The 22,144-nt window shown below is 43.4% G+C and overlaps 1 protein-coding gene across 2 annotated transcripts in view; it reads left to right on the forward strand.

Annotated features, from left to right (window-relative positions):
• ECHDC1 (ethylmalonyl-CoA decarboxylase 1) overlaps window positions 1-22,144 on the forward strand; it is a 329,806-nt gene that overhangs the window by 117,981 nt on the left and 189,681 nt on the right. For both annotated transcript variants that reach the window (XM_086927019.1, XM_086927020.1), the window contains exon 2: window positions 19,049-19,270. In XM_086927019.1, coding sequence (XP_086783145.1) covers window positions 19,051-19,270 — 220 coding nt within the window. In that variant the 5' untranslated portion in view covers window positions 19,049-19,050. The remainder of the gene's footprint in view (window positions 1-19,048; window positions 19,271-22,144) is intronic.

Raw genomic sequence — 22,144 nt, forward strand, 5'->3', positions numbered from 1 at the left:
GTTACTTCTTTTAACACGAATTCTGAAGCCTGAGACTTAGCCCTGCTGTCTTCCTTTTTCTTTGCCCACCGGGTTCTCCATTTCCCCACTTCGCCCCATTTCTGCAGAAGCTTCAATAATTCCTTTATTTGGATCTGTTTTCCCATTACATTCAGGCTTTCTAAATCCTTATCTGAAAAATCTACTCTGTAGGGTTTCTGAAGAATTTTGGAGCGACTAACATCAATTCCCATTTCTGTGGCTGTATCCATTATCCTTTCATGGAGCAACCTAGCACTCCGGGTAAGGTTTTTGCTGATAAACAGTAATTCTTCTTCACTGTACGAGCTTAGGCGCTCAACTCCTACATTCCCAGCCATCATTTCTTCTATTTCTATCCTTAATTTATATATTTCTAATGCTTTAGGTTGGGGAGTGGTCTCCTTCTCTAGCTCCTTTGTCCATCTGTCTAATTCTTCTGGGGAAACTACGGTGGCACTCCTAACCCCGGATGCACCTTCAATCAACACTTCCTTTGGTCTTGTCTGGCTTCTTGCCCCCGATGTACTAGTTCTAGACTCTCTTATGGGCAAATCCATCAAAACCACAGATTCACACTCACTTTCCTGATCCTCATCTATGAATACTTCCTTCCTCGGGGTCGGGATGCTAGGAGTAGGCAGTATTGGGGTGATAACAGGAGGATGGGGACTAGTCAGGTCATTTCTATACAGTGGAATAGCTGGACCAATAGTTACTGGAATAGTCAGGGAATCAGGATGGGGATGTATCTGGGCAATGGTTCGAACTAAATCCTCTCGCTGTTTAGCCAGGGCTTCTTTCTCTTTTTCCCGCAACACCTTTTCTGCAGAATTGTCATGCAATACCTGAGGTACCAAGGAAGGATAAATACTTGGGGCAGTTGGAGTGACCAATCGGGGTGGACCTTCTCCGAACGGCTGATAATTTGGGACCGTGGGTCTAGGTCTGCAAAACCCGTCCCCCTCACTGGCTTTACTGTCTGTACCTGTTCCATCTGTATCACTATCCCTCCCACTTCTGGGATATTTGGCAAAGGGATTTGGAGAATGCATAGGCTCTGACTCTGCAACATATGGAGGTGGATTTTTCATTAACAAATCTTCCAGGTGCTCATCTTCTGAGTCCCCTACGGGCATTAGGTGATGGGTCTTTTCTTTACATTTTCCTTTTCTCTCTTCTAATACCCCCATCATAGGAAATAATCCTTCAGTCAACATAGATTGCCTCCACTGTTTCATTTTCTGCTCTTTGGTCTGCGCTTGAACCCTCGGATACCATTTACTCACTCCCTTATCCATCCGGGGTTTATCTCGCTCTGCAGCCTCAATTTCCCATTCCTCCAGGGCTTCGTACTGTGTCAACCTAGGTCTAGGGTGTAATTCATTCATGCGGGTCCTTAGGTTAAACAGAATCCGACCATTAAATGTGCCTTCAACAGGAAATGCTAGGACTCCGTCATCTACAGTATACTTTGCCCAATTTTCTAACCAGACACAAGTGTGGTACCCTTTATCAAACAGCATGAAAGAAGCAGGGGTATTTGGCGGGGGAATGAGCACGCCTTCCCTCGTTCTAATGGGCTTGTCGGTTTTGAAAAAATTCTTTATTTTATCAGAAAATGACAGTTTCCTCTTTACTCCATACATCATGTGCGGTCTACCTCGTATAAGCTGCTCCTTATGAAATCCTAGGTGCTTTGGATTCGGTATGAAATCTGGATACCACATACAACTCTCCAGACTCGCTTCTAACTCGGCTTGATTAATTTTGTTTACCTTTGTGCTTCCAATGCTAGCGCGACTTATATTTCGCACCACCCAATCAGGTCAGAGAATACAAATACTGTTAACCAATGGGTGCGCGGCCTTTTCGCAAGACAGAGTCTCACGCTTCGGCACTCACCCCTCCTTTGCAAATTCAGCTCCACTACACACCCGCTGTCTTGACCAATGCCAGCGCGGCACGGAGTGACGTCAGAGCAGCTCTCCGACTGACTCCCTCCTTCACAAGGTAACGGAAACTTTTTACTCTCTCTAAAGTGCAAGTGCACGTTTTAGTCAACAACACACAACGTTTGCCACTATGTCTGAGTGTTCTAAAGAGAGAAAAGACTTTTCTTTCGCTACTAGTAAACCACTTCTGTCTACTTTTCATTCACTCTGGATAGACTTCTTTGCCTGTCCCTTCACACTAGTAACATAGAACCCGTTATTCTTCTGACTCATCCACCTTAGTCGGGGATATGTACTGAGCCAGGATTTCACCAGCGAACTATCTTACTTACCAGACAAGCCTCGGAGACCCTACTACTCCTTCCGTATGCGACCCTTACTAGGTGATATCGCAATGAAAGTTTTATAAAAGGCTCGTAGCTATCATTCACTCCAGAAACAAAGGTCCTAATTAGTGCTTCCAGTTATCCTTAACCCTGCACTAATACCTCAAACCTAGTGACTTCAACAGCTAACCGGATTCTGCTCACCGTTAGCTAAATACTTCCCCGGGGATTCGGACTACACTGAACATTCACAAACAATAGTTAATATAACATTTATAGCAGCAATGCAAAAATCATGTACATTTACATATAAATCCTTAAAACATTTCAAAATTTTTTGAACCAATACAATAGAAAATCAGCAGCACATTTTATTTTCACGGTTTGTTTATGACCTATCCTGTCTACCTAATCTAATTAGTCCAAACCATCCTCTGGCTGCCAGAAAATTACTGATAGAGCGCGCAGTTCTCCCGGGCCACCTGGGTTACCAATTCTTTACACGCACTGGGCCCTGGCGTGCGAATTTTCCAAACACCACACTAATAATTTGGGTGAACCGGGAGAGGATTTCTATATTTCTCCTCCTGCACGCTGCTATGAGTAATTAAGGTTTGGTTTCACCTCTGCATACCATGTACCTGACTTACCACAGGCACAATTCTTATGACGGATCTGGAGCTATAAGGGAAATAGCAGACAGGCCTAAAATCAGATACTCTTTATAATCAATACAATACTTATCCACAATTTCTGTAAAATGACCACAGACACCTGAGGATGTTTAAAACTTTATGTAAAGTTCAGAGAGAATATGACAAGGCAATAAGTGATAGGCAGAATAATGCGTCTAACATCAAAATCAACACCATAAAATAGCTATAGATTAATGCTAAGACCATTTGAGTATATGGGAAGACTAAAAGGTAGGACTTTTAGAACAAAACTAGTCACTGCAATTTTATACTAGAACATAGGATGTGGATGGGACCTAGAACACGTACTTAACCTAAGTGATTAAACTATTCTTACTATGTTCACCGCAATCAGGCTAAAGGTAAGGGAAAAATTGGAACATACTAATACAATATAACAGTTGGTAATTATATAAGGGAGGGGAGAGAAGGGAACAATTCTAAAACAATTGCATATAACTCGTTCTCAAGGTGATAGAGCAATATCACAGTCAAGAGTGCTTTATTAAGAAAATAGAGAGAGAAGACGAGAGAGAGAGAGAGAGACGCAAACCCACAGGTTAATATTTACCTAGGTCTGAGAGAAGACTAACCCTGGCCACGGGTCAGTTGGAAGGACGGGGACAAGGACCCTCAGGAAGGAATGCCAGAATGCGAGCAGGTACAGCTCACGGACAGTAAGGACAGGATACCCCTAAGGATTTGGGATCAGGACTGGGCTCCCCAAGGTACGACCAACACCCACAGCTTCAGAAGCAACGCCAGCGTTACCCCTTTCTGCAAGTAATCCGCCAGTAACCCCGATTGGGTTTCGAATTCCCCAGCAAAGTGCTTCGCCAGCACCTAGGATTATTTCCACCCCTTAGGAGTTTGTGGAAAGTATGGACAGAGTGCTCCGCAGCACTTCAGATTGAGCACCTATAGAGTTCGTAGGGTCAGTGACAGGTCTGCTACTCGGACAAGTCGGACAATTTTCCTAAGCTAAACTAGGGCAATTATACTGTTTTGGGGGCTCTTAGACCACCCACTAATGTTGCAAGTGACAGTTTCTCACATTATGATTGGTCAGAAGAGGTGGTGCGGTCATTACCACCTCCTAGAATTCAATTTTCTCATCCCAAATATTAAAATTTTCCTACCCGCCCCTTGGGTTCACGTTCCCATGCATAGAGTACAGCAATATAGAAAAAGTTCACAATAGGTAGCAACAGTATTGCTTCTTCCAAGGTAAGATTTCGTCTTCCCAGAGATGTTCCCAGGCGCATTGTGCTTCAGGAGCCAGCTGGCTTGTTTCAGCTTCTGCGCAGTGGAGGTTTTCTCCAGTCATGTGACGGTGCCCAGCAGAGCCTCAAGTATGGCTCCGCTCCCGATTTCCCAGCCCCAGAGACGCGGTACATGAAAAGTAAGCGAGAACGAATTAAAATCACATATAAAACGATTACACTGTATACCATGATAAAATACTAACCAACCCTTATTTTATAATGACTATAGCATTATTGGTTTAATGCGAAAAAACAGATAGGCTGAAGCAGCGGTAGCAAGCGGAGAGCGTGGTGAGAGACAAGCGGCCATGTTTGCAACAGTGCGCATGAGCACAAACTCCCTCCAGAATGCGAGTGCGTCACATCACATGGGTATGACCGACGCATGCGCAGACTGAATTTCAGCGAAGCAGCCGTTTTTAGTGCAAGCTTCGTTAGTATGAAAAAAGACATACAAGCAAGCATCCTGGGGACACCCGCGTGTTTGGGAAAACACTTAATAAATGACGAACAATAGTGTTAATATGATTATACGGTTTAGGCAAGGGTTTTGTATGAGAGCAGGGCGCTTGCACGCGAATCCCAGCTCCATCAAGGGTGTGTGAGCGGTGTGCCCCGGGAGTCGGTCGGACCCTCGTCTGGCTTACTGCTGCCCCTACGAGGAGCTTCTTGTCATCAAATGGCACCCGCTGAGCCCCTCTGAGACGCCACAAGCAGCACTCCTCGATTTCCTGCAATGAGGCAGATTGCTTTCAGGCCTGGTGGTGTGGCACGGAGCGGCAGGGGGAATTCCCGGCAGCGCTACCGGTCCTTCTCCATACACAATGGCTTCACTAGCTCTGGTCTCTCTTAGGTATGGAAAGGCTGTCCATGGCTACCGTGGGGGATACATCTGAGTATGCGAAGATATGGTCCCCTTTTATCTCCATTCTTTCTATGGAGTTCCAGGAATTGACATGTCCTTCTTATCTTCGTATTCTGAACTTGATTCCGGCCAACTAGGGGGGGGGTGTAGGGACGGGTTGTTTTTAATGAGTCCCCTACAGTACTTTTCTCTCTCTATCATATGGCCCCATGCTGGGCTACATCCAGCCCTTGTACGTAGTAAGCGATTTTCCCGGAGAGGGGTTGAGAGGGTGGGGAGGGGAGGGCGGGGTTGTTGGTCATTCTATTCTGGACCTTTGCATGCTTTCTTTTTTCCTTTTGCTTGTTGTGTTTTAGTTGCTTGTTTCTGGAAAAGGCAGACTAAGCTTCCCAGGCCTTGCTGTAAAGTCGCTGGGTCGCTCTCCCATGCATAAATATGCGTAATGCTTGCAGGTCTCTTATATTGCCAATATAAGTACGACCTTGGCAGTCTCCTGCTTTCCTTCTCCTTACTGACGTGGGCAGCCCAGGTTGAGTTGTAGGCGGCTTGCTGTGTTCTTAACATATGATAGTGTACTGCATTTTACCCCCTAATTACCCCTATGTAACCGGCCTGTTGGGTTGTAGGCACTGATGCAATGTTATGACTTGCTATGTGTTCTGCTAATAAACACTGATTTAATTCTAAAAGATATAAAAGCAAAAAAGATAAGACAATAGATGCTGAAGATGAGAATCAGCCAAGTACCGTCGTTTATAAAGAGGCGACCTAGTACTTTGATCTCCAACAAGGATCCCAAATAGAGGTTCTCTGTCGGTGCTGTGCACAGATCACTTTAACTCTATGTCATATATTAGAATTTTGTAGCGTTTTTAAATATGAAAGAAATGTTACTTTTCAGAGAGCTCCAGATACTACATACCTAAGACTTACTATTCTCGATATTGGCATGTAGCATTATCAAGCTATTCCTATAATGGTGATACATTTTTAGAAAAGGTAAATAACAGTTTGAGAAAATAAGGTGAATTTTAACTGTAATTTGAGACCTTTGTCAGTGTTGATAAAGTATAGGCTTTATACGATTCCCTTTATATTTTTTAAGTTGTATTGGAGTAGTTCTATTCAGCGCCGAGACACCTTCGGATATTTGTGCGCTTTATAAATTGCATAAATAAATACATAAATAAATTCTATTAATCGAGGTTATTATGATTTTTATGGAGTTAAATTGTATTTAGCCTAATATATATTTATTGTATTTATAATTTACGCATAAAGTCACATTACTAGAAGTAGCAATGGGTACTTTTTTTGAGCAGAGGGATGGGAAATTCAGATTGACTAAGGTGGCGTTATTTTATTTAATTTTAATGTGAATGTATTTGTACGTTTGTGCGCCTTGTTTGGCTCAAATCAAACAGTAAATCTGAAATGAAATTAATTTTAAAGCGATTTATATTTTTATATGACAACTCTGATGTACATGCCGCATAATTTAACAGCTTGGTTTAAAGGGCCATTCCGAACTTCTATCTCAGCTCTAGCTTCACTGTCCCTGTTAATGTACTGGCTTGCTCGCATGTAGGTGCCACTAGTAGAAGAGTTAAGTGCAAAATGGCTGCTCCCGCAGATCTTACATTTTGAGAATGTATTTAACTGCAACAATGATAAAAGTGTGAGTAAGCTGAACTACAGAATAACTGATGTTTGGGTAAATTGGACTGCCCCTTCCATAATGGATATTGTGAGGACTTGCTCAACATGTTACTACACCTATGAAATGATAATGATAGTAGTACAGGCCAGCATAGGTTCAGCAACAGGGATTAGTCACTTCCTAAAGAAAATGGGGAGCATGGAGCCCCACATTTAATAAGGCCTATAGCAGTGTCCGAGTATGTATGTGTTGGTGAAGATATTGCCTTTGCTGAAAAAGCACTCCACCTCGCATCCTCCGTCCTAGTCATTTGGGTAGCAGCCCCGCTATTAATAAGTGTATTATGTAATTCAAGCAAACAGTGTTCGATTCTTTCAAGCTGAATCTTTCTTTTTTCTGCATTTTCACTAACCTCCACTGACTAGAGCATAAAGGTGTTCAGTAAATAATGTTCACCTATTTCCAGAATGTTTTAGAATAATACCAGCAGCATATTTAAAACAGTGTCGTTTCCATAGGAGATCTGTAACCAACAAGTGACTGAATCTCAATGGGGGCGAGGAGAGGGCTTATGGGACACTCATTGCTTTGTTTTTATTCCTTCATACGTTAAAACACCTGAAAAGATCCATAGTCAAAGCAAATAAGCCTGGCCTTTTGTTAGGGCAAGGGTTTAGTAATAGTTGGGTGAGTTTATGTGTATTGTCACAGATCTCCTCAAAAGAAAATCACATACCTGAGAGTAGGGCCCTTTGCTAGACCAACTGCATTGTCAAAATTAATCTGTATCCTCAAAAATGAGTATCATGACAAAGAATTAGAATATCAATTTTACATTGTAAAACCAAAACATATAAGACAAACGCCACAAAAAAAGTATTGTAGATACTTATGACAATGGGCCAGTATCTTTGTTTAATCTTTGAGAAAGCATACATGCACCTATACTTTAGTTTGTGATCAAATAAAGCCATAAATCCAACAAATGTTATCATAACAGCTGAAGAATACAAATGAATGTGAAGGGTGATTAGTGAATAGCACAAGTCTTTATTTAAGGCTAAGGAATTAAAATAGCAGCATTTCCAAATCAAACGACTATAATAATTAATGGGAAAAAAACTGGGTCAGCAAAATAAATACACCAGACAACACACACTGGCTACAAGCTATATGCCACATTTCACCTGCAGTCTAACTAAAGGACTATTTGGCGTCTATTCCCAAACCCTAATGGGAATACAGGGGGGGTAATGTGAGAATTCACAAATGCCATTGCCTTGATAGACAGCCCAACCAGGCAATGGTAAGCCTTGTAAAATCACATGAAAGCCAACAGCTGAAGAAGGCAGACCCATAGTCCACTCTGTATGTACTTCTTACTGTACCTTTTTGAAGAATTAATGAGATGGGATTTTCCAGTCTGCTATACGTGTCCTTACCCATACCTAAAAATGAGAAAGCTTGTCACTGCATTGTCACTGCATACCGTGTTTTAAATGTAATACAGACTATGGCCAGAATTAGGATGACCAATTTTCATCCTGGTGAAAAATATATTCTCTTCTAACCCAGTTTAGACAGTCTAGAGAATCGTGGGCTGAAAGGCGTCTTGTCTGAAGTAAAGCAAAGTCTCCATGTTACTCTGAGTGAGTGTTATTTATATATATATTATACCTTTTCTTGTTTCTTTCTTCTTTTTTGGATATATATATATATATATATATATATATATATATATATATATATATATATATATATATATATATATATATATATATATATATATATATATATATATATATATATATATATATATATATATATATATATATATATATATATCCCATGAACAAGAAGCATTTGCTTCGAAATGCGCTGGGACATTTTTCTTTGTGTTGCCTTGAATTAAAATTCACGCTGAACGAAATTGAGCCCTGACCGTCTTGCATTATTGGGAAGAAGTAGAGTGCTGAGGATTGTAGGGGTTGACACCCCGTTAGGGCCACCGTCATTAGAGACGAGGGAATCGGCATTCAGGAGGGATATATATATCGGTAGGGTAGTTATTGTTAGGACCATATTTCCATGGGAAAAACATTTTTTAACTTGCCTATATCTTTAGCGCCGTTTGACAAATCTTCACAAATTTTTCCCAAAATAGTGCACCAAAATTCTAGTTGTGTATGGAAAGTTTTGGGGTGATCTGTCAATCAGGGGATGAGAAAAAGGGGGGGGGGTAATTCTCTCCTTTAAGTGCAACAAATACTCAAGTGATCAACTGGGTAACAAATTCAAGAAAGCTAATACGTTTTAAAGTGATTTGCCCTATTTGAGAACTCATTTTAGTTTTTTAGAGCACTAACCATCATTTCTAAGTGAATAAGACCCTTAAACTTTTATAATTTCTAAAGGAAATGATTTCAGTATTACAGTTTTGATTACATCAAAATGACGCCAGGTGTGCAACACTTTTATAATAAACATAGAATGTTAGCAATCTAGTTGATTATTAGAATACTGCGGGGAGGCAGCTGTCCTAGTAGGAGACTGTGATAATTGAGAGCAGCGTGCAGAGTCAACAAGTTTAACACACTGGGCCGACTGGAGGAAGGGGCAGTGGCAGCATAACAGACCATGAAGGGCAGGGGAAAGGGGGGCACACCTTGCAGGCTAGGCAAGAGAAGCTGTGGGAATATAACAGACCATTGAGAGCAAAAGGAAGAAGCAGTAACAGTACAGCCATACATGCCAACAGAGCAGATTTAGGCAGGAGACTCTCAATGTTTTTAAGCCTAAAATTGATTTATTTTCTCTGTCCTCTGTCTAAAATCACTTCTTTTTCAATGTAAGTCAATGGAGAAAATCAATTCCCCAGGTTTTATTTTCAAAATCTCCCTCTTACCAAGTTCAAAATGTTGCCAAGTATGGTGCATTAGAGGACTGAGGGCAGGTGGAATGGGGTAGGGACATGAACTTGGATAACAGAGGGCAGGAGGGAAATGGGCAGAGGCACCAAACTCACCTTACAGGGCAGGCATCAGGGGTTGCAGCAGCACAATACACCACACAGGTCAAGCGGGATGGCAGTGCCACACAGTGGACAGTGGAAAGCAATATAGAGGGGACAGGGCCATGCACATGTACAGCCGTGAGAAGAGGAGAAGGAGGCAAGGGCAGCAAGCTGACCATACCACACAGACAGGAGGGACAGTTGCAACATAATGAACTATGAAGGGCAGGAGGGAGGGGGCAGAGACACGACAAAGAACCAGACAAGGAAGGAGGGAGGGAATAGGGATCTGTTCATGGAAAACAGAGGGCGGAGGGCAGGGCTTGAGCAACGAGCTGACCATGGATGGCAGGTGGAATGGGCACTGGAAGCACAAAACACCATGGAGGGCAACAGTGAAACTATAATGACATACACACAGACATGGGAGGGAAAGTGGTAGAGGATCAGAGGCAGCAAGCTGACCACACAGGGCAGGAGGGAGGGACTGTGGCAGAACAGAAGGTCATGCGTGGCAAGCAGGGTGGTTAGTGGCAACACAATGACCATAGTGGGCAAGAGGCAAGGGGTCAGAGGCATGCACAAATGACCATGGAGGACGGAAGGGATGGGTAGGGGCTGGACACAGGCAAGAGAAGGCAGTGAAAGGGGATTCACAACAGACCACACATAGCATGCAGAAGAAGTTGCAGCACGGCAAAGCATGGATGGCCGTAGGACGTGGCAGCAAAGTGAACCATAGAGGACAGGAGGGAGGGGATATGGGTTACGGAACTCAGACAGGTAGGGTGATGATGGCAGGGAAAGGCAGCAATAATCTGACCATGCTAGGCAGGTGGGAGGGACAGTGGCAGCTCAACAGAACACTAGGAGTAGATAGGAGGAGCAGTGGCAGATCAATGGAACTTGGTGAGCAAAAAGGAGGGAGCAGAGGCAAGCAAACAGACATATGAGGGCGGGGGAAGGAGGATAGTGTCAGAAAGCTAAGCACAGAGGCTGAGCAGGAGCGCAATGATGGGACATAAAATTGGGCAATGGAGGGCAGGAGGAATGGGCAGGGACTTCAAACTAAATGGAAGGCAGTGGCATTGAACCATGCAGGGCAGGAGAGAGGGGGCTAGAGCATGGACTAGGATATCAGACGGTAGTGAGGAGATGGATGGGGCAAACAGACTGTTCATGGCAGGTGGGAAGGGCTGTGGCAGAACAATGGCCACACATGACTATAATGAGGGAGCAGAGACATGGACTTGGACAATGGATGGCAAGGAGGAGGGGCATAGGAACAGCAAGCTTGGTTTGGGGTCAGACCAATGCCAGGCCAGGCCCAGCATCCAACCCCCATTCCCCCACTCCAGCCAACTGTGCATTGCGATGGGCATTTTACTTAGCAATAAAAAAAACTAGAAATTCACTGAAAAAGCAAAGGTTACAGGGACTTAATAGTTAGGATATAGATTTTTTTTAAACCGTAGAAATTTACTAAAAAACCAAAGGTTACAGGGACATTATAGTTTGGTTTGGATTTTATACGCACAAAACCATTGAAATTTAGCTGTTATGGTTAGAGTTATTTCAAGTAATTATAACTTGTGCCCTAAGGCAACTATAACTTGCGCCCTCGCCATGTACTGCTAATTACCCCATATATTACAACAATCCAGGGGTTGATTCTACATTAGTGCTCTAGGGCTGCTCCCCCTGAAATTCCATCACATTCCTGTATAAATATTAAGTAGATCAAATTATTTAGAGATACAATTGTGTCTCTAAACAAATTGATGTATTTAATTCTGGGCTGTCTGTCCCAAGCTACCTGCCCCATTTCGCTCTGAAGCAGGAGACAGAAACCAGGTAGTAAATACATTTTCTGAACTGTGACGTATGACGCAGGGCTTACTGTTCTAAAGCCCTTCATTGCCATTGTAGTCAATGGCAGTATCCACTATAGGCCAGTGATGCTGTCAGTGTCATGGGTTTGGGTGCTGGGTGCTGGAGTCTCCGTCCCAGTGTGAGAGCAGCGTCCGTCATTCATAGGTATAGATCCCATTCTTTCCCATACGTCACATGTAGGAGTGGATGCAAGCAGATGTGTTTTGGTGCCTTGTTCTTGTTAATGGTAAGTGTTAAAATGCTAATCTTCTGTTATGCCTATTGCGCTGAGACCTCTCACCACGCTATCCTCCCCCACTGTGACACCCCAGGCCCTGGCTGCCTGTCGTTGGCCCAGTTACAAGTGGAGCTGCTGTATTTGTTCCCCTGCGAAATTGATCCAAAAGACGAGCAGGCCAGTGTTCTTGTTTCCTTGTGAAGTTGATCAAATATCTGAGTGAATCGCAAAGCGAGAGATATGTGTTTACAGTAGACAGTTATCTTCTGTATGACATTGAAACTGGTCCTATCCCCATACCCTTAAAACATTATTGCCAAAAAAAGATTGATTTACAAACAATGAAGGTTAAAAACTTTAAGGCAATGCATGTCAGTGATTCAGTTCCTCTCTTATTTCAAGTTTTACTTAACCTTGACTTCCTCAAGAGTTGTGTTTCTGTATTTTTTTCTGTGCATACTTTGAGCCGTGCCAGGTGTTTATGAGGAGCTTTGATTGAGAGCTCTGATGCTGACAAAGAAGCCAAAGCAAGGTGACTGTCAATTGGCTGGCCTCTCTGCAGAGCACACACAACAATTGTCATGTATTCCAGTTTAAAAAAAAAATCTTTTCATTGATTTTCATCAAAAATAAAGAACATAGTTTAACCAGTCAATAGAACTCAGGCCATTACATTTCTGCATTCATCATCCATGTGTAATTATTACATGTATATAATTAAAACAGAGTTAACTTTAAGATGGTGGCGCTTCCTCGTCTGGTCTATCAACTACAAAATCATCCACATCGGATTCCGCCCCGCTGGTTTCAGCAAGTCAATTCGGCGCTGGGGGGGGGTATCTGTGGGCTGGGGGAGCTGTGCGCGTGGCGCTGCGAATGTGTTTTCTATCCTCATATACCGGGGGGCTGGCCACATCTGACGTGCTTTCATACTACCAAGTGGCGCACCTGATGGTTCTAAATGATTGGTGGTATGGTGATAGGAGCGACCTGGCCTACGCGGTTGAACGGTTTTTCACGGGCTCCACGTCTGTGCATACACTGCTGTACTCGGCGCCGCTAAGAGGGTGCCTTCCTGTGGCCACCCAGGTGGTTTTCCACGTTTGGAGGGCTGCGCTACGCAGGATGGGATGGTGGAACGTGCTCACTCAAAAGACCCCCCTTTGGCGCAATGGTCGCCTGCCCCACCTGGACGCATTACTGGGCTTTAGAGGGTGGGATGTGATTGGTATTTCCACTCTAGGCGACGTGATGTCAGGTCTCTCCCTGAGAAAAAAAAAAACTTGTGAATATCAAAGGCCCCCTGAATTCTAAGTCGCGAAATTCCTAGGACAGGGAAAACAACAATGTGAGAATATATATTTCCTAGGCAATTATTAGATAATAATAATACTACATGGAGGGCTCAACGGAAAACAGAAAAAACCAATGTCTAAAAATACAGCATATTTTATTATATATTATGTACCAACTCTAGTATATTGGAGAGGTGTAACATAACATATCAGAGCACATTATTGCAAACAATACATAATATCCACGTAAAAAATCATCTAAGTTAAAAATACATAATACAGTAGTAATTACTATGTAGTATTATTATTATCTAATAATTGCCTAGGAAATATATATTCTCACATTGAGGTCTCTCCCTGAAGTCATTTCAGAATTTCCAGGACGAATTTGGGATGCCCCGCTCACAGTTGTTTAAATACCTCCAGTTCCGACATGCTTTGACGCCCTACTTGGCTGACCTGGAGAGCCTTCCTGAATTTAATCCTCTGGAGGCCAAGCTGTTTATGGGGGAACTGCCAGATAAGAAGCTCTCCTGTATTTATCAGACGCTAGTCCATCATTGCTCTTCCGACTTGCACAGACTTAAGTCCGCGTGGGAGGGCGACGTGGGGGACTTGGAGGATGAGGATTGGGCGGAGGCCCTGGCAAGCCCGAGGGGGGCAGCAATCTCTACACGCCTGCGACTTATACAGTTTAAGTACCTCCATCGCACTTACTTCACCCGACAGCGCTTGTAGAGGGCAGGAATGGTTGGTTCCCCTGACTGTCTCTGCTGTGGGTCGGAAGTGGGTACGCTTTTACACATTGTGTGGGGGTGCTCAGCGCTATCTAGATTCTGGACTGGGGTATTTAGCTGTTTATCTGAAGTGCTGGCTTGGGAGCTTCCCCGCGACCCCAAACTGGCATTGCTGCATGTTATGGAGGGGATTGGGGGTAACACCTTCAAACGTCATTTATTACTCCTGGGTCTTACCTTAGCCAAACAAGACATTGCCAGGGCTTGGAAGGCGCCCTGCGCCCCGTCGCTGGCTGCCTGAAGGAATGGACTTCTGCATGGGACTGGAGCAGCCTGTGTTCTTGGCCAGGGGTTGCCCATCAAACACTTTAAAATCTGGAAGAGGTGGGCTGATTACCGAGGGCTGGACTTGGACCCTCCGCCTGAATTGTAATGCCGAGTGATTGTGTTTTTGTCGAACGAGGCAGGCTAAAGGCTCTAGCGCGAGTGCGAAAAGCAGTGGCGATAAAGGGCACCCCTGCCTTGTTCCTCTTGCAATAGTGAAAGTGTCTGAAATATAGCCATTCACCCGTACTCTAGCTACCGGTTTTGTGTATAGTAGCTTCACCCACTGTATGAACATCGGGGGAAACCCCATCCTTTGCAGGATCGTCAGTAAATAAGACCATTCTATTGAATCAAAAGCCTTAGCGGCATCTAACATGACCGCTACGGCTTTAGTTGTTGGCGTTAAATAGTGGGAGAGGGCAAAGAGTGTTCTGGTGTTGTGAGAGGTGGCCTTTGACGGTATAAAACCAGCCTGATCCGGTAGTACCAAATTTGTCATAAGCGGCTGTAACCGGACTGCTAGGATCTTAGCCAGGATCTTTCAGGATCTTTAGTTGGTTTCAGGAGGGGTATTATCACCGCCTCCCTTAACTTCGGAGGTAGTACTGCCTGATCGAATGCGCTGCCATACATAGCTACCAAATGGGGGGCCAATATATCCACATACGTTTTATAGAATTCGCAAGTAAACCCATCTGGACCGGGGGCTTTCCCATTAGGTTGTGATTTTATAATCTCCGTAACTTCCTCCACAGTTATTGGCAGCGACAAGTATTCCCTCTGATTGTCTGACAGCCACGCAATGGCTACATCTTCCAAATAACTAAATATTTCCGCTGGGGGGCGCTGTTAACTGGGCCCTGTACAGCTCGCTATAATTACTTACAAAACTTCGTAGGATGCCCTCCATGTGTGTGATCAATGTGCCATCTCCAGCCCGTATTTGTAAGATTGCCTGAGTGCCTTTCCCTTCACAAATCTTAGCTGCAATGACTTTGCCCGGTCTGCCCCCTTCGCCAAATTGTCTAGCAGTGGGTCTCTTGGAAATATATTTGAGCTCATCCTCAGTGAAAGTTTGGTGTTCTGTGTATATCTGTCTCAATTCCCCCAATAATGCTGAATTTTGCGTTTGCTCATATTTAGTTTCTAGCTCTTTCATTCGGGTTTCACATTGTGTGATCTGTCTCCTAATATCTCTTAATATACCTAGCGTTGTGCCTATGCAGACCCCTCTCAAAGTTGCTTTAAACGCCTCCCACAGAATGCCCGGGTCTTCAACCGTCGACTCATTTAACTGGAAGTAATCTTTTATGGCCGTGGCTATGGTGTCTGCATAGATGGTGTCTGTAAGTGCTTTGGCGTTAAATCTCCAGCTGAATGGAGGGGGGGGAGTAGTGCGGTATCTGGTGTGATAACAAGACCGGATTGTGATCCGAGAGGGTTCTAGGCAGTGTTTTCAGGTTCTCTGTCCATGGTAAAATGTTATCTGATCCCAACCAATAGTCTATGCGGGACCAGCTTCCATGTGCCATATTAATGTGTGTTGCCCCCGTTATGTCTGGATGTCTCTCTCTCCAGAGATCCCTCAATATTAGTTCCTCCATTATATCCTGAATTTTCGCATGTGCCTTTCTGTGTGGTTCCCTGGAGGTCACTGACCGGTCAATGCGATCTTTTAATGCAACATTAAGGTCTCCTCCCCACAATATGTTGGTATCACTGAGCCCATGCATATGATTCCAAAGTTCCTGAAAAAAATCTGGGGTATCCACGTTGGGACCATATACATTAGCTAGCGTTATCTGCTGCCCCCTCAATATCCCTGTTAGTATAACGCACCTCCCATTGGGATCTAGAATCGTTCGAATCACTTTAAAATTTACACTCTTCCTCACTAGTGTCATGACCCCTCTGGAGTATGACGAGTAGTTAGCGGCGTGTGTCGTTTCCGCCCATCTCGCACCTATAGTTTTATGCGTGTTTGGTGCTATCTGAGTCTCTTGTAATAAAGCTATATCTACTTCCCACCTATCTAGACAAGTAAATATCTGCCTTATTTTCTTTGGATTCGTGAATTCCCGTACATTCCACATGAGGAGGTTCAAACTTGTTTTACCTAATGACTGCTCTCTATGAGGCATCATATGCGTCGTAGCAATTCCATGGCAATTTCATGTCAACAATGTCTTCTCCCATCTCCCTAAGTGACCCTTTACGAGGCATCTGAAGTACATCATGAATTTCAGCAATGCATCTTAAATGCTTTGACCTGTTAATGAGAACATAACCCCAACACCTCCCACCCCCACCCACTTCAGCAACCCAATCCTGCCGAAGCCATATCCCCCAAGTAACATTTCTAGATAACATAACCTTTATGGGGATCACCCATGTGGAGGCCCACCGAGGGTACACTACACCACCCAACTTAATGGATGGGGGCAGACCTAACTTAGTTATACAGACGCTCTGTTTCAGAAAACAACGAGGTGCATTGGCCTAGAACATCGGCGCCAATATCAAATCAGCAACATAAAAACGATAACCCACAATATCCTATTGTTTTATCCCATCCACCTCCTCCTGATTTGACATCCAAGGTGTTGGCAATTTCACAAACATGTGCAAAGTTAACCTTTCATCATAGAGTTCCTAGGACATAGTGCAGTAACTCCGTCAACTATCAGTCCAGCGTTAAATTATGCCTCCTTAAGCATGCAACAGCTAACTGGACTGTCCTCTGTTGGCCCCGTTGCCTGCTGTCGGCCACCAGTACAACAGACGATCAACAACCACTAGAGGAGTTCCATCGCAGCGCCAATGTTCAGTAGCTGTAGCACGTGTGCATGGTGTAACCGTGATATATTCGCTCATCTGCCCCCATTTTGCATAATAGTCCTGCCTATCATTGCATTCATCCGGGTGTAATACAAACGATCAAACTCAGCCATGGGTCCTCAGATTGCAATACAATCGGCAACCATACCGTCTTACCCATGATAGATATACTCGGTCAGAGTACAACACAGCTGGATGTCGCTGCAGTCGCTGCACTCAGTCATCATTCCAGTACCTTACCATCAATCAGAGTCTTGCTGCTGCTCTTTTCTGTCCACTTTCTTGCCTTTGCTTGTTATTTTTTTTATGAAATCCTGAGCCGCCTTAGGATTGGTGAGAATTACCGTCTTCTCCTCCCAGGTCACCTTTAAGCGTGCGGGATAGAGCATGGCGTAGTTTATCTGTAATTCCCGCAATTTAGCTTTGACCATAGTGAACTCCCGTCTTGCCTGTTGTACTGCAATGGTATAATCTGGATAAAATTCCAGCTTATTCCCTTGATGATGGAGCTGACCATTTTCACGTGCGAGCCGAAGTATGTTGTCACGATCCCGATAGTTCAATACACGAGCTACAATGGGCCTCGGCGCAGCACCCGGTGGCGGTTTCGGTGCAAGAGATCTATGTGCATTCTCAATTATAATAATTGGTGACAAAGCGCTCTCTCCAAAGACGTCTTTGCATAGCTGCTCAATATATGATTCCACGCGGCCCGTATTTGTTGATTCAGGAAGTCCCGCTATCCTTACATTATTCCGGCGGGAACGGGCCTCCAACTCCTCCGCCTTTGCCTTGATTACCTCGAAGCAAAACCGACGACAATAGATCTCGCAAAAGAACAGCGCATGCGCTGCAACGCAAGGGAGACCTAAAAAGTAAAATAAAACAATAGGTGGCAGTCACACAAAAATCAAAAACACAATAGCATTAGGATCCTACAGGCATAGATGACATATTTACAACATTGTAAGAACTTCCTTGAGGGACATGAAAAGAGATATATTAATTCTGGAAGTGTCTTTGGAAGAGAAGAGATGTGAGGTCAGTTTTGAAAGTCTGGGTAGAGGACTTGTATATAATATTGAAAAAGCTTCCACTTAAAGCCTTGGTGACACCACAACGATGTTTCTGCTCCTGCGTTTCAAAAAGAGAAGGGAAATCCAGAGAGAAAATGACTCTTTAAAGGATTTCCCTTCCCCTACAACGCTCACCTGCCATTACGTCATGCCGTAACTTCTCCACTAGTGAGAAGTGAGCAGTGTGAGCAGTGAGCACACGCACATTTTTGAGCACCAGCGTGTGGCCGTGAAAAATACGGGCCTGGCAAATAATGCAATCTGAGTGCTACCTTTCGTATGGCCCTTGTCTGTAATCAACCCTGTTTAAACACAAAATGCTTTGCAACAGCATTGACCTCAGTCAGCTTGGTCATCCCACCGTCTGACAACGGAAGCAGGCAAGCCGTTCGGCACAGAGCCCTGGCTCCAACGATAAATTATGTAGGTTTCGTGTTGGTACTTTTTTCAAGGCATGCTGTGGTGTGTTTTTCGTATGTCCTGAAACCATTATTTTTTGCTGTCTATTTAAGTGAAAAAGGTAACAGCGATAGTTTAGCCTTCCTGTCCTACTACAGTATGCGGTCCTGTCTCCTTGAACTGTATTATAAATGTTATTACCGACGTAATTAACCTTTTGACTACAAAATTGAAGGGTCTTTTCTTAAATCGTTTATGTATTATATTTCTTGCTAAAGTTTATTATTGCTGCTGCCATTAAAAAGAAATTTCTCTTTCGACACCAATTATTTTAATTTTGAATTTAAAAATAACTTGATCTTTTAAAGCCTAAAGTGCCCTCTTTTATTGGATGTTGTAAAAGCGTGCAGTGCATAAAGACACTGATTGTTGCAGAGGTATGCTTAGCTTTCTTTCTTTACATTTCTAGAGATGGCAGCTTGTACATGGAGACGTGTTCTGGAATTCTCAAGAATCAAACAGATGCAGCTCAGAGCCATGTCTCTGTACAGTGAGGCGCATGGTTTTCATGAAGATGTACTGAAGAGACAACTTTGCCAGTTTTCTGGTGGGTCCGTTGACCTTTCTCTTGGTGATAGTGGCATCGGTGTACTCACCTTGAACAATCCCAATCGCATGAATGCATTCACAGGTAATGCAAGTTTACGTTATCACTCTGGTGCTTTCTCTAGGTACCCTGGAGTCTACTTACTTTGCCACGGCACGCCCCCTTCTTATCTTTGAATGACCTGCTTTGTTGCCCACCATATTTTGGGTATCTCGCACACAAACCATATTTTGTTAATTCTAGAACTTAAGTAGTGCGTATGTTGATGAGTGCATTTTTGTATGCCCTGACCCTACGGCTTCCGTGCAAATGGGCTTATTGTAGTCCATTCCAATTTATTGGCTTGCTCGCACATCTTAGATGCTCTCTGCTCTGTGCTTACGTATCACACTTGTTTTTTACCAACCAGTTGCGAATGACCAGTCCTTAAATTGTGTGTGGTTTTTTTTTGTTAGAGAAAGCACAGATGTCCCAAAAAATGCAAAATAAAAACTTTTTATATAAATTATTTTCATTGTATAGGGATTCTCAGATCAGAACAGAGTGTACTAACTAGACACTATAGAAGCAATACAAGTTAAGAGGGGTTTCTTTACTCTTGCTTTACCGTTTTTCCCCCTTAACCAAGACTTAGAATTACTTCATAGGTGTATTTTATTATCTTAGGTCACTTAACATGGTGTCACCTGGTACATATGACATTATTCCTATTGTAGCACTCCATCCGCCCCACATAGTCTTAAAAAGTTCATGACCTTCCCCTTGACTTGTTTCAAGTTTGCAATTTGCATTAATGCCAGGTCAATTGCAACCCACGTCGTGACCTTTAATTCAGACGGCAACTGCACGATTTCACATTAATAGAGCAGTCATACAATACTTTTACTACCAGAAATTTCATACGCCACAAATTCCAGGGAATCTTCAGTTGATCACCCATTTAGCAATCTTTCTTTGTCCAATTGTTAATCCAAACAGCGTTTCACCTGTCTTACCTGTTTTTTGATCTTTAATGTTTAGGGCATGTACTCTCCAGGCATCATTCGCTGGGACTACTGTAGGAAGCTGGCTCTTTATATGATATACCAAAATGAGATCTATTGTGCACAGAGTCCAGGGGTTCCCTTTCGAGTAGCAGGGGCTTGCTCTTGCAATCCCAAGGTGCTCACCTAGGGGATTGTGTGTGGTCATTACAACGATGTACAACCTTATTCTACAATTGGTATAAAGATTCGGTAACTCAGTTTTCTAGTGGGTCTGCCTCTTCAAAAAGATGATTCTACCCCACATTCTCTATTCCACGCAAAACTACTTCTGTCCAGTCCCTCTACAATGCTTTCCTTCATTGCAGCATGCATTCACACGATTCCTATGGACACAGGCACTCCACAATTATCAATGGCTAAATGTACACAGCCCACGTTTGAGTTTGGGTTGGGAGTCTTGTGTGATGGTCTTTATATTGGAAATGTAATACATTTGTTGCATAATAATTCATGTATATATTATTATTTGTGGTGAAAATGCAAATAAAAAAGATGTATAGAAAAACATATCCCGAAGCAGATGGGCCTTGACCCCTTAAGTGCAAACTTTGGACAATGGAACACGGGTGCAGTACCGCTCCAGTGTGTCTGTTGGCCATTGGTTGACAAGCTCAGGAAGACGCTGGGAATGGAGCTCGGCCATCCCCAAGGGGGTCGGCCGAGCTCTTTGCCAGGGCCTGTTTTGGTTCCCAGTCCGGTCCTGGAGGAGTGGAGGCCATGCTGGGCAGTTGGTTGCATTTCAACCGTGCTGCCGTGTTTTGTACTACCTACAAACTTGACAATAGAGCATTGCCGTAATCCAGCCAGCTCACAACAAGAGCCTGTACTAAGTTTATTCTGACAGACAAAGGGGGGAATGGCAAAGCTTTCTTCAGTAATTGTAGCATATGGAACCAATTGTACATAGAACTTGCGCTTTCATGTTAAATTCACGATCTACCATGATACCAAGGTTTCTTACTACCTTGCTAGGAGTCGGTCATTGCCTAACTTTGTGGCCACCAGTCCACAGTCCATAGGATTTGAGCTTTCCCAAACAGAATGATCTCTGTTTTCCCTGGATTCAGCTGGAGAAATGTATTTGACCTCCACTCGTTCCCAGGGCCGGCTCTAGGGCAGTGCGATTGGCACCGGGCGGCGCTGACTTGGGGCATCATTTTAAAAAATGTATATTATCATTTTAAAAGCACTTGCTGCCTCGTTCCTGGACTCCAGCAATTTTCGAGCATCGATTAAAATGTCAAGATAACTCCCATGATTAATTGTCTTCCTGAAAGGAGACCGGAGGTTTGTCTAGTAGAAGTTTTGACTCATCCTAAGGTAGCGCAGAGGGTTAAAATGCCTGCTGCTGAGAACGTGTTCTATCTAGATAACAAAGTGCATTTAATTTAAATAGGTCAGTGGGTTATTGCTTTTGTAAGAGAGATCCTTTTGTAACTTGTCATTTATAAGTAAAATTCCTAATATAGTACATTGAGCTATTAACTGTCCTCAAAGAGCTGCATTCAAACTGCAAGTTATATGTTAGAGCTATATGTTTGTTTGCCCAGTCTTACATCATCCTAATCTCGGGAAGAGGGTTCATTTGGGTAGAAAACATTTCTTATTATTAAAGAGAACCCCTAATAATGATGTTACGTTTGAAATTCTGAATTTGTGCTTTTCCAGAATAAGGACTATAACTATATTGCCTACCAGTATCGATGACATGTCACTCCTAAACTACACCTTGTAGTCCTATCTGATGTAACATTTCCTATACACGAATTTACAGACATATGACTATGTCTTTGCAATGTGTGTGTGGTGTAAAGTGCTCTGACACCTTACACTGATATGAGTGGTGCTACAAAACTAAATGAATCTGAGAGACAGTGGTTATGGAGACTTGAGGGGCACTGTTAAAGGGTGC

This window comes from Lissotriton vulgaris, chromosome 6 (assembly GCF_964263255.1).
Source record: "Lissotriton vulgaris chromosome 6, aLisVul1.2, whole genome shotgun sequence".
NCBI lineage: Eukaryota > Metazoa > Chordata > Amphibia > Caudata > Salamandridae > Lissotriton > Lissotriton vulgaris.